This window comes from Camelina sativa, chromosome 17 (assembly GCF_000633955.1).
Source record: "Camelina sativa cultivar DH55 chromosome 17, Cs, whole genome shotgun sequence".
NCBI classification, from domain to species: domain Eukaryota; kingdom Viridiplantae; phylum Streptophyta; class Magnoliopsida; order Brassicales; family Brassicaceae; genus Camelina; species Camelina sativa.
The window spans coordinates 17264045-17276277 of NC_025701.1; the positions used below are offsets into that span (position 1 = coordinate 17264045).

The window sequence follows — 12233 nt, forward strand, 5'->3', positions numbered from 1 at the left end:
TTTTTTTTTTTTTTTTGGTGGTGGTTGAGTTTTGATCAAATTACTTATAGGAAAAAAGTTTTGATCTTTGACAGGTGATCAAGTATGGGTTAGTTGTAATGTGCAATGTGGTTATGTGGGCATGTTATGTAAACAGTTTAAGAGCTCTCTCGTCTCTACAAGCTACTGTCACAAACTTTGCTGCTAATTTCTTATCTTCCGGTTTAGCTGGTCTCTTTCTTTTTCAAGAATCTTTATCCTTCCGCGTAAGTATTTTGATCTTGGAAAAATGTGTGTGTTTTGTTTGGTTATAGACATTTGATTATTGTTAAGGATGAAGTGATGTTTTTTGGTTAATAATGGGCTAATTAATATGTTCCAATTTATTGGCAGTGGTTTGCAGGAGCTTTATCGATTACCATTGGAGTTCTGATCCTCAGTAAGTCGAGTGTCGATAAGAAGGTTAGCTCCGATTAGTCAACAATCGATACGATAGCTTTTCTTTTGGAAAGTGCTGCTTTTGGTTGCAAGCAGTTAGAGATGTTAAGTTGTTCTGAGTTTTGAGTTTTGATTAAAGGAAACATAGTCAATATGCCAATTTGTATCAATAATTTTGCAGCTAGAGTCTCTAATTACCTTTACATTTCAGTTTGACAAACTAAGGAACGTTTTAGTAGTGTGTATAAATGAACCAATTAAGTGGAGTGTGTATGTTAATAGAAGAACTGTTTCCAATAGATCATCAAAAGGAAACATAGATGAACGGGAGTTATCACTTAGTAAATCGAGAGAAAATAAAACCAAAGCTAAGGAATCATAGTACTACTAGCTAAACCAGTAAGGGGCCAACATCAGAGCCAACGCACCAATGAAAACTTGAAAAACAGAGGCGGTTCTTATGGTAAGATCGCAAATATTTACCTAAGCCAAAGCCTATAAAACATATAGAGTTAAGGTCGAGCTTGAGGCCAGGGAAAGAGCTAGCCGGGACCTCAAAAAGACGACATACTTGAACTAAAATTATGTGATTGTAAATATCGAATTCTAGAAATGTACTTTACTATTTTCATTTCTTTAGACCATGCAACACTAATTCCACTGATTTTATTATATGATTAGATGTAGGCTTATATGATGGTAAGTATTTGATGTATTAATCTGTGGAAGAGGAACAAATGTATATAATTTTGTTTGTTATTAGAATAAAACTGTTTGTGTCTAGATTTACCATCAATGTGATCGACTGATCGGATCCTCCTCTCATGTGTTATCAATGATAACTTATCATGGAATTTATTCTTCCATGTCTCTTATAGCCACACGAAAAATTAAAGAGAGAAAAAGTTGGTTCACGTGAAGCTATTTGCCATCATATAGTTAGGATATGCAAATTTTCGTGGAATTTATTCGATCTTCTGTGCCATTTTATGGTCCACAAAAGCAAATGAAAATGATCACTCATGCACATGAAGCTATTTTAGCTAAGCGAGACTTTAGAGTGGCCAGTGTACCTACTACATCTACTACACCTAATAATTTAATGTGCAAGTTGCAACGCATCCCTTCTCGCTTTATATATAGTATAGAAGAAAGAAACCTCATAAAATATATAAGAATTGAAATATATAAGATACTGACGAACGGCAGTGATATTCGGCCACCACTGCCGGGAAAGTCAGCGGCTGAAGAACAAGAGCGGTTGTGCGTGGACGACACGATGCAGAGATGCTTCGGCGAGTTCGGGCGTTGGCGGATGAAGCGGCTCGTGTTGACGTCTTTAGCGTGAGGACTAGAAGCCTTCACTCGATGGTAATGATATAAGCGGACCAAGAACCCAATTTGAAGTGTTTTGGACCGAGTTGCTCGGTTGGATCCTCGCTTTGTGATATAAATCCGGATTTATGGTCATGAACATGATACCAAAATATCTACCCTCTTTTTAAGCCCTTGTCTTCGCCATGATCGGTTAGTCTTATGAATCTTGTATTTTATATTTCTTTTGTCAGCTCTATTTTCTTGGACTCTAATTTGAACTAGTGTAAATGTCAAGAAGAGGGCTTCAACGAGACCGAATTTATACTTCTCACCGCAAATCAACCTGCCCCCACTTCACCAATGTGGAGATGCTTTCGGCATTTTTCCATTACCATGAACCGGGATCCATATCACAAAACCAAGATCCAACTGAACAATCCTATCCAACACACTTCCACTTCGGTTCTTGGTCGGCATATATCATTACCATTGAGTTAAAAGCTTCTAGTCCCCATGCTAGAGACGTCAACACATCATCTGCCAACGCCCAAGCTCGCCGTAGTATCTCTGTAACATATCGTCCACGCACAACTTTTCTTTTTCTCCCGCCGCTGGCTTTCCCAACAACGGATATCGCTGCAGTTCATCAAATCTTATTTTATCAAAAATCGTTTAAGCCTCAATGTCGAATCTTGAGTATTTGTGTGCTCATCTTATTTCTAGTTAATGTTTGTTGTTACTATAGATAAACTTTATCATGATGTTTCTTGTTATGGCATAATTTAAAAGTTTTGTACTCGGAAGAAAAGTAATCCACGTAAAGTAAAACGTACGATATCGATAATAATAATACCATGCATGTTATTAATACGAAGGATAAATTGGAATGTTAAAATTAAAGGACTATGGGGCTCAATTAAAATTGGAACGTTGATTCATGTCCTCTCTCATACTCGCCAGTTGTGTGGTAGGTGGTCAGTTGTTCTGTCCTTGTTTTATTATATGTGTTTTTCTTTGTCCAGTCTTTTCTTGGACTAGAGTTTGCTGCATAAAAGCCATTAATGACACGCACAATGGATATCATGCCGAATTTTTTGTTTCGGCCCATACGCTTGTGGTGGTGTATATGATGAACCGGTCATACCTAAGACTGTAAATAAGCTTTTAAATTTATATTTCTTTTGTTTTAGTCAATTATCCCATTAATTTATTGATAAAGTGTTACATAAGCTATGACGAAAGTCATGCAGTTTTTCTTTTTTTAAAGAAACATAGAAAGAGAGAGGCTAAGGTTTCTATGAATCCGTCATACCTAAGTGTCTAACATAAGCTTGTTAATTTATATTTCTATTGTTCTATAGTTGTTCTTTTATTGTTTTTCCATTTCTAAATGATTATTTTTGGTAAAATGTTATATAATTCCAAGCTTTTGTCATAATGAGCCTTTCACGGTCACGGACCGAATAATACTATCACTACAAGAAAACACGTCGATTTCAGACGAATTTTCTGACAGAAAAAATCCGTAAGAAATTTCTGACAGATTTGCGAGAGATTTCCGACATGTTTCCGAGAAAATTCTGAGGAAAAAAAGTCTCTCATAAAATCCTCGGAAATATGTTAATCCGTCTGTAATTGCTTGGTAATTTCCGATGAAAACCAGGTCGTCAGAATATTCTCGGAAAATTTTCAACATTTCCGACGCATTCTGAGGGACCAAGACTGTTGGTTTTTTCTAAGAGCTATCTGACAGATTAGTGAGAACTTTGCCATTATATCCGTTGTGATTATAATATAAATATATGTAATATATAATACAAATACATATCATATATATATAAAAAACATCAGTCTCGGTATTATAGACGGATAACCAAGGAAACTAACATAGCGTCGCAAAACTGCTGAAATCGAAGGACAATCTCTTTCCTCCCCTGCTCCGCCGGTCTTTCCTTCCCTCCCCTGCTCCCAACGCCGCCGGCCATCTCTTCCCTCCCCTGGTCATCTCTTCCCTCCGCCGGTCATCTCTTCCCTCCGCCGGTCAGATCTGCTTTCTTCCGCCGGTCAGCTCCGTTTCCCTTCCCCCAGTCCGCTCCGCTTCCCTCCGCCGGTCAGCTCCTTCCCACCGCCGGTCACCATCTTCAAACATGTAAGTTTGATTTGTGATTTTTGGTTTTGTTTGTTAGAATTAGGTTTTTGAATATATTTATTTCAAGTAGGTTGGATTTGTTATTGAATTAGGGATTTGATATAGATTTAGACTGTAATTTTAAAAAGCATTTCTTTGTCTAAATAATTTTAGAAAGAATCTATTTTAGAATTAATTTATTTTAAGTAGATTGGATTTGTTATTGAATTAGGGATTTGATATATGTTTAGATTGTAATTTTAGAAACCATTTATTTGTGTAAATAATTTTAGAAAGTATTTATTTTAGAATTAATTTATTTTAAGTAGATTGGATTTGTTATTGAATTAGAGATTTGATATACTCTAGGTATGTTTAAATATATTGTTTTGTCTTTTTATTTATTTCTAATCATTAATTATTTTTTATTCTTCTAACTTAGGAAATTCCTTTAATCAAAGGTCAGAGACCCGGTTTAGGAAATCTTGTGTCACGAGATGGGAATATCTCTTCAGTTTTTCCTCGGGACAATCAACTTGTTCAACAAGTTCAAGATCTTAACCGGATAATGAAAGAAAAAGACGCAACGGTCGAGGAACAGAAGCAAGAAAATCTCATGATTAAAAAATTTTTTTTTTTCTAAACTATTTTAATTTTATGAGAATTTTTATTTAGTTTGATAATTATGTATTGGGGTTTATATATTTTGTATTAGGATATGTATATATTTATTTTCAGCTTTTTGATATATTAGTTTTTATTTATTATTGAAGAATTTTTATTTTTATATTAAATAAATTTATTTATAATTTCGAATAAATATATAAATTTATTTGTTTTTATTTCCCTTGCAAAGTTCTCGGGAACTCTGTAGTCGTCGGAAAATCCTCGCAATTATTTTCCCTCGGAAATTCCTCTGAAATCTTACCTCTTGGAATTCCGTCGGAAAAGATGTTTCCCTCTAAAATTCCTTGGTAATTTTGCGTCTTTGGAAATCCATTGGAAATTGTACATCCTTGGAAATCCGTTGGAAATTTCCGACGGATTTCAGACGATTTCTAATTTCCGACAAGCGGTTTCTGAGGACTTTTATTCCTCGGTAATTTGTCGGAAAAGGCTGTTTCCGAGAGATTACTGACGATTCATTCTCTCGAAAACTGGCTGTTTTCATGTAGTGTATGGCAAATGCCGGCATTTCACCAACGGCGTTGAGAATCACGCTGAGGTAAAAAGGTTGGTCCCAAGATTGATTATACATAAAAGGCTGTGGGACAGTGGTATTTGTGGTTTGTGGGTTATTTGCATGTGTGCTTTGTGTTTTATTTTCCGAAGATGTTGAACCAGCCATCGTCCGATATCATAATATATCTTGAATCCACGAGGGTGAAACCAGCAAAGAAGGTCTCGTCTAAAAAAAAATAAGAATCTACTAAGCGTAACCAATAGTAATATAGCAGCCTTTATTTTTACAGCGAAGAAGTCTATGTTTTGTCTATTTGGTTAGTGTGAAACATTTCAAAGAACCGTTTGTCAACATTGCACAATTGGATTTTCATATTGGTTTATCCAGTTTCCGTGATTTGTAGGCCAAAAAACCATAGACAAGTTTAAGGAAATTAAAAAAAGGCTCAATTAATATTTTCATAAACCTTTTGTAAAATGTATTAGGTACGTTTGAGATTTTTCAGATAAAATGATAATTAAGTTCGGTAACCATGTTCACACGAGCAAAAATATGACTTAATTTGTACTACTTCGTATGTTATTGGCTTTCCAAGAGTAAATCTTGGATTCGTTTTGGAAGTAGAACTAATATTCACATATCACAGAAGTGTTGACTTACTTACATATAGAGAGAGACAGAGGAACACTCACACAAAGGTAAAGTAAACTCAAAACGATCAGGTCACGAACTACGTGCAAACCATTTTTCATACGTCTCCATCCAACATCCTAAAACTGAAAAAATCAAATCATTGTTTTTGTTCCTTAAAATCTCATCTTATTTTAATATTCTCGCATAGATACACACACACATGGAGTATGTATGATAGTAACCACATGTCAAAATCTGAGGACAAAGATAGAACCGACATGTAAGTCACTACTTTTGCCATGATCAACGTGCTTCCCATTTTCTTTTATATTCCCTACTACTTATATCTCTATCCTCCGCATATTTTTTACCCGGAAAATTATAAACCCATCTCTCAAAATCTAATCTCTTCTTTTCCGTTCACAAATCTAGTTATGCCTCCTCCGGCAATGCTTGCGTTTGAAGATGGTTTAGCCCATAATTCGAGTGATAGTGAGTGGCAAGGTTTCAGTGTTTTTCCAGGAGAAAACCCTAACACAACCCCTTACCCTAACACTAATATCAATTTCTTGATTAAGAAGGCAATTCTGGAGAACGAGAAATCAATCAGTCCTATTTTCTCCCGTTCCTCAGCAAGAGACGACAGCTTCAGAATGGTACTGCCGCCTGCCATGCCTCCTCCTAGAGACTCAGCAGTTCCGCTTCCTATGCTCCCAGAGCCAATGAGAACTCGGAAGAAGCTTAGCCACCAAGAATCATTCCTTTTTATGAGGAAAACACATTACTCGGAGAAGATTCTCTACAAGGAAGAAGATTTCAAATGTAACGCCTTCTGCTTATCTCTGCCTGGATTCGGTAAACACAAGCCCGTTAGATCTTCTTCGAAACGACAAGATTCTATGGAGAAGAAGATGATCAGAGCTTCTTCCTTCACGAATTCAACTGTTTCCATACGCGCCTCGTTAGAGAAATTCGAATGCGGTTCTTGGGCTTCGACGACCGCTCTGATCCAAGATAACGGTCGGTTGTTTCATGATTTCCCCGTGGAGATGACGAAGTGCAACAGCCGAGGAGGAAACAGAGGAAGAGATGTGCAAGAACCGGTGACTTCTGGTTTCTTGTTCGATAGAGAAACAGAGACTTTGGCTTTAAGAAGCGTTTTGAAAACGAGGAGTACTAGAGATCACCGGAGATCGGCTGAGACTTCACCGCAACGTCGTGTGAGATTCTCGACTTCGTCCTCGTCCGCTTCTGTTTCTTGCCCTACTTCTCCGCGAACTTGTATCACTCCACGTTTGCGTAAGGCTAGAGATGACTTCAATACTTTCTTGACCGCACAAAACGCATGAAATGAGAGGAAACAAAAACAGAACACCGAGAGTTTTTTTTTCTAATATGTATGTGTATATGAATGTATTGTATCTACGGATGCTGTGTAAATACCAAATATCTATCAAGAGAGAGCGAGAGAGAGCAAGAGGGGTTGTTGAATCTTTGAGAAATCAAAATCGATGATAATGAAATTATTCAAAACTCATTTTTTCGTGTTTGCTTATTTAAAAGCTCTGTTTCTGACTTCCAAAACTCCAATATTTACTAGAGTAACTTTGTTCTCTTTTAAAGTCCAATATTTAGTGTGTGTATTTAGGTCATTTGAGTGCTATTTTAAGTATCAAAATCGATTTAGTGTGTATTTAGGTTACTAGAGTGGTTGCAAAATTCAAGGAGATCAAAAAAGTTTCATAAAACCGGGTTACATAACCTAATATTAAGAGAGTATAATAGGATTAGTGAAATAGTCAGCGTTTTAAAATCAGTTCCTTGTATCGAAGAAGACACGAATAACGTCCACAATCTGAGCTCGGCAAATCGGACATTTTCCTCCACTCCAGTGTAGTTCGTTGGCACATTTTAGGCACGTGCACATATGTCCGCACTTGTACAAAACCGCCTCAACCTGCGTATCGTCGCAGACGAAGCATTTTCGTTTCATTGGGTTTTCTCGTTGAATCTTGTGTTGCAAGCTAGCGTTTGCATCCAAACACGTTTTGACTGAATCTCGTAAAACTGACATTTCTTGCTGTAGCTGTTGGATCTGTGATCTCATACCAGTTATCAGCTCCATTTCCTGAAAAACGTTTTTAAGCGGTTCAATGATTTTTGCCACTAGTGCGATTGCAAGTTTCTATTGTATAATGAGAAATTGATGAAGACTCACAGGTGAATGAGGATTTTGAACAGACAAGACAGGAGTGGAAGTAACTCCAGTGTCTTGAGAACTCCATGATCCTGCAGGAGATGATGCAAAGATTTGTGATGAAGATGATGATTGGCTTGAGTCATCTCTATCGTCTTGCTCTTTTCCTTCCGTTAAAGACTCTTCTTCTTTGATTTCTTCTTCGATTTCATTTGTCTCTTCTGCCTCTTCTTCTACTTGTTGGAATTCCCATTGGTTAGAGTGCCTGTTGGAGTGTGACTGCACACGGGACATCATGAGATTATCTATCTTCTCTCGCAACCCGCTCTCCAGAAAATCTGTCACCGTTCCTCTGGATTATATGGAAACACACATTTTCTTAGTCAATGTTCAACAAGTAAAAGGAAGTTAAGGTTTGCTGAATATGATGGTTACTTACCGCTCAAGGAGCCTGCGTATGTCCTCTTTCTCAGAACGAGTGTTCATTACTTCTAGGTACCTCGACTTCCTCAGCTCCTCCCAGTAACTTCGTGGCCGAGATATTTCGCTAAGCCAATCATTGTTCGTTTCTCCATAATAAGACTGCTCATCTTCATACTCTCCTTGTTCTTCCCATCCATTCAGATATGATGATGTTTCGTGTCTCTCAAGGCACTGATCAATCTCATCACTCTCATGTAACACTCCTTGTGTTTGAGTTTCTTGGATACAATACTCACTTTGATTCTGTCTTAACCACGATTCTTCAATTATGCAGGGGCTCAGAATTGTCTTCTCTTCTTCTTTCTTCTCAGCCTCGCCGTCGTCATTGCAAGTTTCTTCTACTTCTCTTGTTTCTTGCAGTTGAAGGCAATTCGTTTTTAATCCAACAGTTGGATTTACAGCTTCTCCTTCCTTACTACATAACATTGCTTCCTCTATCTTGCTGTCACGGATGTTCAACCGCTCTTTGGAGAAAGCTTCTGGAGTAACACCGCCTTTTTGCAGCCTCGTGTTCTCGGTAGTTCCTTGTACAGCTTTGTTAGTCATCTCATCAGATCTATGATGATCCTTCCTCTGTTCTGCTGCAGCCGCGGTATTCAATGCATTTGCACGAAATTTCTCTCTGCGTTGCGATAGAATCAAAAATCAAGAATCAGAAATAAGCAAATGCTGACAACTAAAATCAAGAACCTTTTAGGAAAAAGATTAAGAACAGAGGTTACGAAATAAACCTTAAATTCAGAACTGCAGAGCCTGATTCGATCCGGTTTAGTCCGGTTGGTTTTGCGTTGGACAGGTTTCGATCTTGAATCAAAAGACAGCGTTTGAGGCTCCTTAGCTTTAACATTGACTGGTTGCAAGAAACATAACAGGACGATATCGGAATTAATAATAAATTATTGAGTGGATTATGAAAGAGTCACAAAAACATTGGGTGATTTATCAAGATAATGAAAAATATATAATTTTACCTGGAGACGACCACGTTGAGTAAACCTAGAAACTGCGTTGCGTTCAAGAAGTGAATCCAATTCACGGTGGCGATCACGTTCCATTTGCATAAGCAAATCGGTAAACGCTTGCCGTCCTCGGATCCTCGGCGAGAAACTAACCACCGGAAAACTGCTTTTCTCCGACGAAGACGACGACGAACTGCTACAAGGCCTCGGCGTTCTTAAAATTGAGACCCCACCGTCGCCGCCACTATCTCCGATGGTTAGCTTCTTGTCTTCGATGCCAAGCCTCCGAACTAGATCAGCGACTCGTCCCCATTTGCTCTCAGATTCAACATCCACAGTCGGTTTAGGGTTTGTAGCCTCTGCGACGTTGGATTCTTTAGCCATTTCAGAATCTCCATCGATCGAATCTTGAACACTACTAAGTCCTGAATCGCTCCGACTACTACTCACCGAGCAGCGGCCACTGCTCGGTGAGTTTACGGTGTTGGATCGGTTTAGCCTCGCCTCCCACATCTGTACCAAAGAAGAAGCACCGCCATGTTCAACGGGAGATTCAAGGGCACGCTCTGTTGGTTTCTCCGCCAATCGAATATGATTGTTCTTGTTACTGTGAGTCTCGATCCAAGAATCGACCAAGTTCTCGTCGGAGACATGATGAGATTTGAAGAGCTCGAGCTCGTGATGGTTTTTCACCGGAGGAGAAGGTTTGAGATTCTTCTGGAAAACGCCAGCGTTTTGATTACGGTCTCTGAGGATAAACCCGAATCTCTGACTCTGAGACGGAGAAGGTATCTCCACCTGAGAAGACGCCATTGTTAATCAGAATCGAACTTAAGGATCAAATTACCATTCGATCGATGAAAGTTAAAGAGGAACAACTCTGTTTCTCTCTTACAAGAAGAAGAATAAAGAAAGAGAAATTAGGTTTGGGTTAGTGAAAACACAGATTTTTCTCTCCGTTAAAGAAAACAGAACAACAAGAAGTGGTGGAGATACGAGGATGAATGAATGAATGAATGAAGAAGAAGAAGAAGAAGAAACAGAACCGATGAAATAGTATTGTTCTTATCTGTTTAGTAAAAAACCTTTTTTTTGTTTCTAAAACAAATATGTGTTGTCCTAAAATCGCTCTGTTTTGTCCCTTAAACTTGGGAACGTGTCTGTAAAAATATGAGAATAAATATATGAGGTGTACGCTCGAGGGAAAGATAAAGCTTCCGTGGCCAAAAGTGAGAAATATCGTTATGGAAAGAAACTAAAAAAAAAGAAGCTGGAGTATAAATTTAGACTATATAAATAAATTTAAAGGTTTCTCTATACACTTGTCATTTATATTGGTAAAAGTATTTAATTAGTAATGGCAAAAAAAAGGAGCATTTGATTACTATACTAATATTGAGTTTATTAAAGGTGATAAAGGCTCCTAACTCATAAATGCGATAGTCAAATTGGAGCCGTTGGGAGATTTAGCCGTTGGTGAGTGGGGAAACTGGGAACCATGCACTTTTTTTTATGCCATCATTAGTGGAGTAACCCACTATAGTTACTCTCACATTAATTAATTATATAAATAATCATAAATTAAGTAAAGCAACCCTAAAAGAACTTAAGCAAAATCAACCTATTATTAGAGAACCCCAAAAAAGTTACTCAAGGCATATTTTACCTTATTAGTGTTTTACACTTGTTTAATTGGTTAAAATTTGGACCTATACACACTGATTCCTTTGAGTGTAGTTGTTGTTTGGTCAAGCCAAAGTGTAGCTTGATTCTGCCACATTGGCCGGTGATGTTGAGTGAATGTAGACAAACTCTAGGGATTTCCCGGATGGCAATGAGTGCATCCAAGAGGGTAGACCGAACGAATTGCATGATCTCGAGAGCCCCCAGATTGGTCCATATAGATTCTTGATCGAAAGGTTGAGACTTTTCAGAGGTCTAGAAGATTTGTTAATCACAGTTGTTGAGTATCTGTAGTAAGTCCTTCCCTTTGAGACACATGAACCAGTTACCTTCTGAACTATAGCCACTGGACCAGAAGCTGTACAACAAGTAAACAACAGAGTCAAGCCTCTGTTTAAATAGTAACTGGTCTTCGGACCACAGGAGCAGGAACCGCTGCAGGGACACAACCAAAAATCAATTAAGCAAGCTACTTTTGAGGTCCAAACTTCATCTCAAGGACATTGCAATTTCAGACACAAACCTGGAAGAAACTGGTTATAACCGGAATGACCACTGTTGAGACGACGACAAAGAAAATAAAAGACTAGTAGTGTGTAACATTCTTGTCTCCCTTGCTTACTTTTCTCGTAGAGGACGACGACAAAGTAAATAAAAGACCAGCAGTTTTTATCAAAGAGAAATATAATTTCATAAACTTTGCAGATCAAAGTGAAAACAACAATGCTGGCTAAATACCTCATTAGCAAGCCTTTCACCCATTTTATCAACACCATCAAATGTCAACGTTGCACTATTACTCTCGCTACCTGCTTCATCAGTTTCATCAAAATCAAAACAACATTCTTTGGAGTTTGAAGTGAAACAAACCAGAGCAAAAGCAAATGACAGCAACCAAACTGTTTTAACCCGACATTTACATCAAAAGAGCAACCAAATATCTAATTAGGGCTGTTGTTTTAAGTTGTCCTTATCAACTGTTGGTTGCTCAGCAACCTCTTGATTCCCAAATCAAAAGCTACTTCACAACATACACATTCACATAAATCATTGACACCCAACCCAAGTACTTTTTTTAATGTAATTATGAGAGGCGACGACATTGAATCTAATTAAGTCTATACGCCCCTGTTTTGATGTTAGACTTAATTATGAGAGGCGACGACATACAAATAGAATCGGAGAGAAAGATACCCAACATACCTTCGTTTTCTAGAGATGAAGCCGCCAGAG

The 12233-nt window shown here is 37.9% G+C and overlaps 3 protein-coding genes and 1 long non-coding RNA gene across 4 annotated transcripts in view; 3 read left to right on the forward strand and 1 right to left on the reverse strand.

The window, feature by feature from the left end:
• LOC104757476 overlaps positions 1–716 on the forward strand; it is a 1374-nt gene extending 658 nt beyond the window's left edge. Inside the window, exons 3-4 of the mRNA XM_010480223.1 lie at positions 75–245; positions 373–716. Coding sequence (XP_010478525.1) covers positions 75–245; positions 373–456 — 255 coding nt within the window. The 3' untranslated portion in view covers positions 457–716. The remainder of the gene's footprint in view (positions 1–74; positions 246–372) is intronic.
• LOC104757477 lies at positions 1571–2602 on the forward strand. Its single transcript, XR_762433.2, has 2 exons — positions 1571–1944; positions 2033–2602. It is a non-coding gene; the product is annotated as an uncharacterized LOC104757477 (long non-coding RNA).
• On the forward strand, positions 6071–7143 carry LOC104757478. The gene has a single exon (XM_010480224.1). The coding sequence runs from the start codon at positions 6113–6115 to the stop codon at positions 7025–7027; it is 915 nt and encodes a 304-aa protein (XP_010478526.1). The 5' UTR covers positions 6071–6112; the 3' UTR covers positions 7028–7143.
• On the reverse strand, positions 7404–10446 carry LOC104757479. The gene is made up of 5 exons (XM_010480226.2): positions 9330–10446; positions 9090–9208; positions 8315–8980; positions 7897–8227; positions 7404–7806 (listed from the first exon to the last, which is right to left on the reverse strand). The coding sequence occupies exons 1-5, from the start codon at positions 10128–10130 to the stop codon at positions 7492–7494; spliced, it is 2232 nt and encodes a 743-aa protein (XP_010478528.1). The 5' UTR covers positions 10131–10446; the 3' UTR covers positions 7404–7491.

What these genes read in the sequence shown, in the direction of transcription:
- LOC104757478 (XM_010480224.1), top strand. Translation starts at nt 6,113, where the DNA reads ATGCCTCCTCCGGCAATGCTTGCGTTTGAAGATGGTTTAGCCCATAAT.
- LOC104757479 (XM_010480226.2), bottom strand. Translation starts at nt 10,130, where the DNA reads ATGGCGTCTTCTCAGGTGGAGATACCTTCTCCGTCTCAGAGTCAGAGA. An exon ending in CTCAACGTGGTCGTCTCCAG is followed by an intron (nt 9,209 to 9,329) that starts GTAAAATTATAT and finishes TCTTGCAACCAG; the next exon opens with TCAATGTTAAAGCTAAGGAG. An exon ending in ATACGCAGGCTCCTTGAGCG is followed by an intron (nt 8,228 to 8,314) that starts GTAAGTAACCAT and finishes CATATAATCCAG; the next exon opens with AGGAACGGTGACAGATTTTC.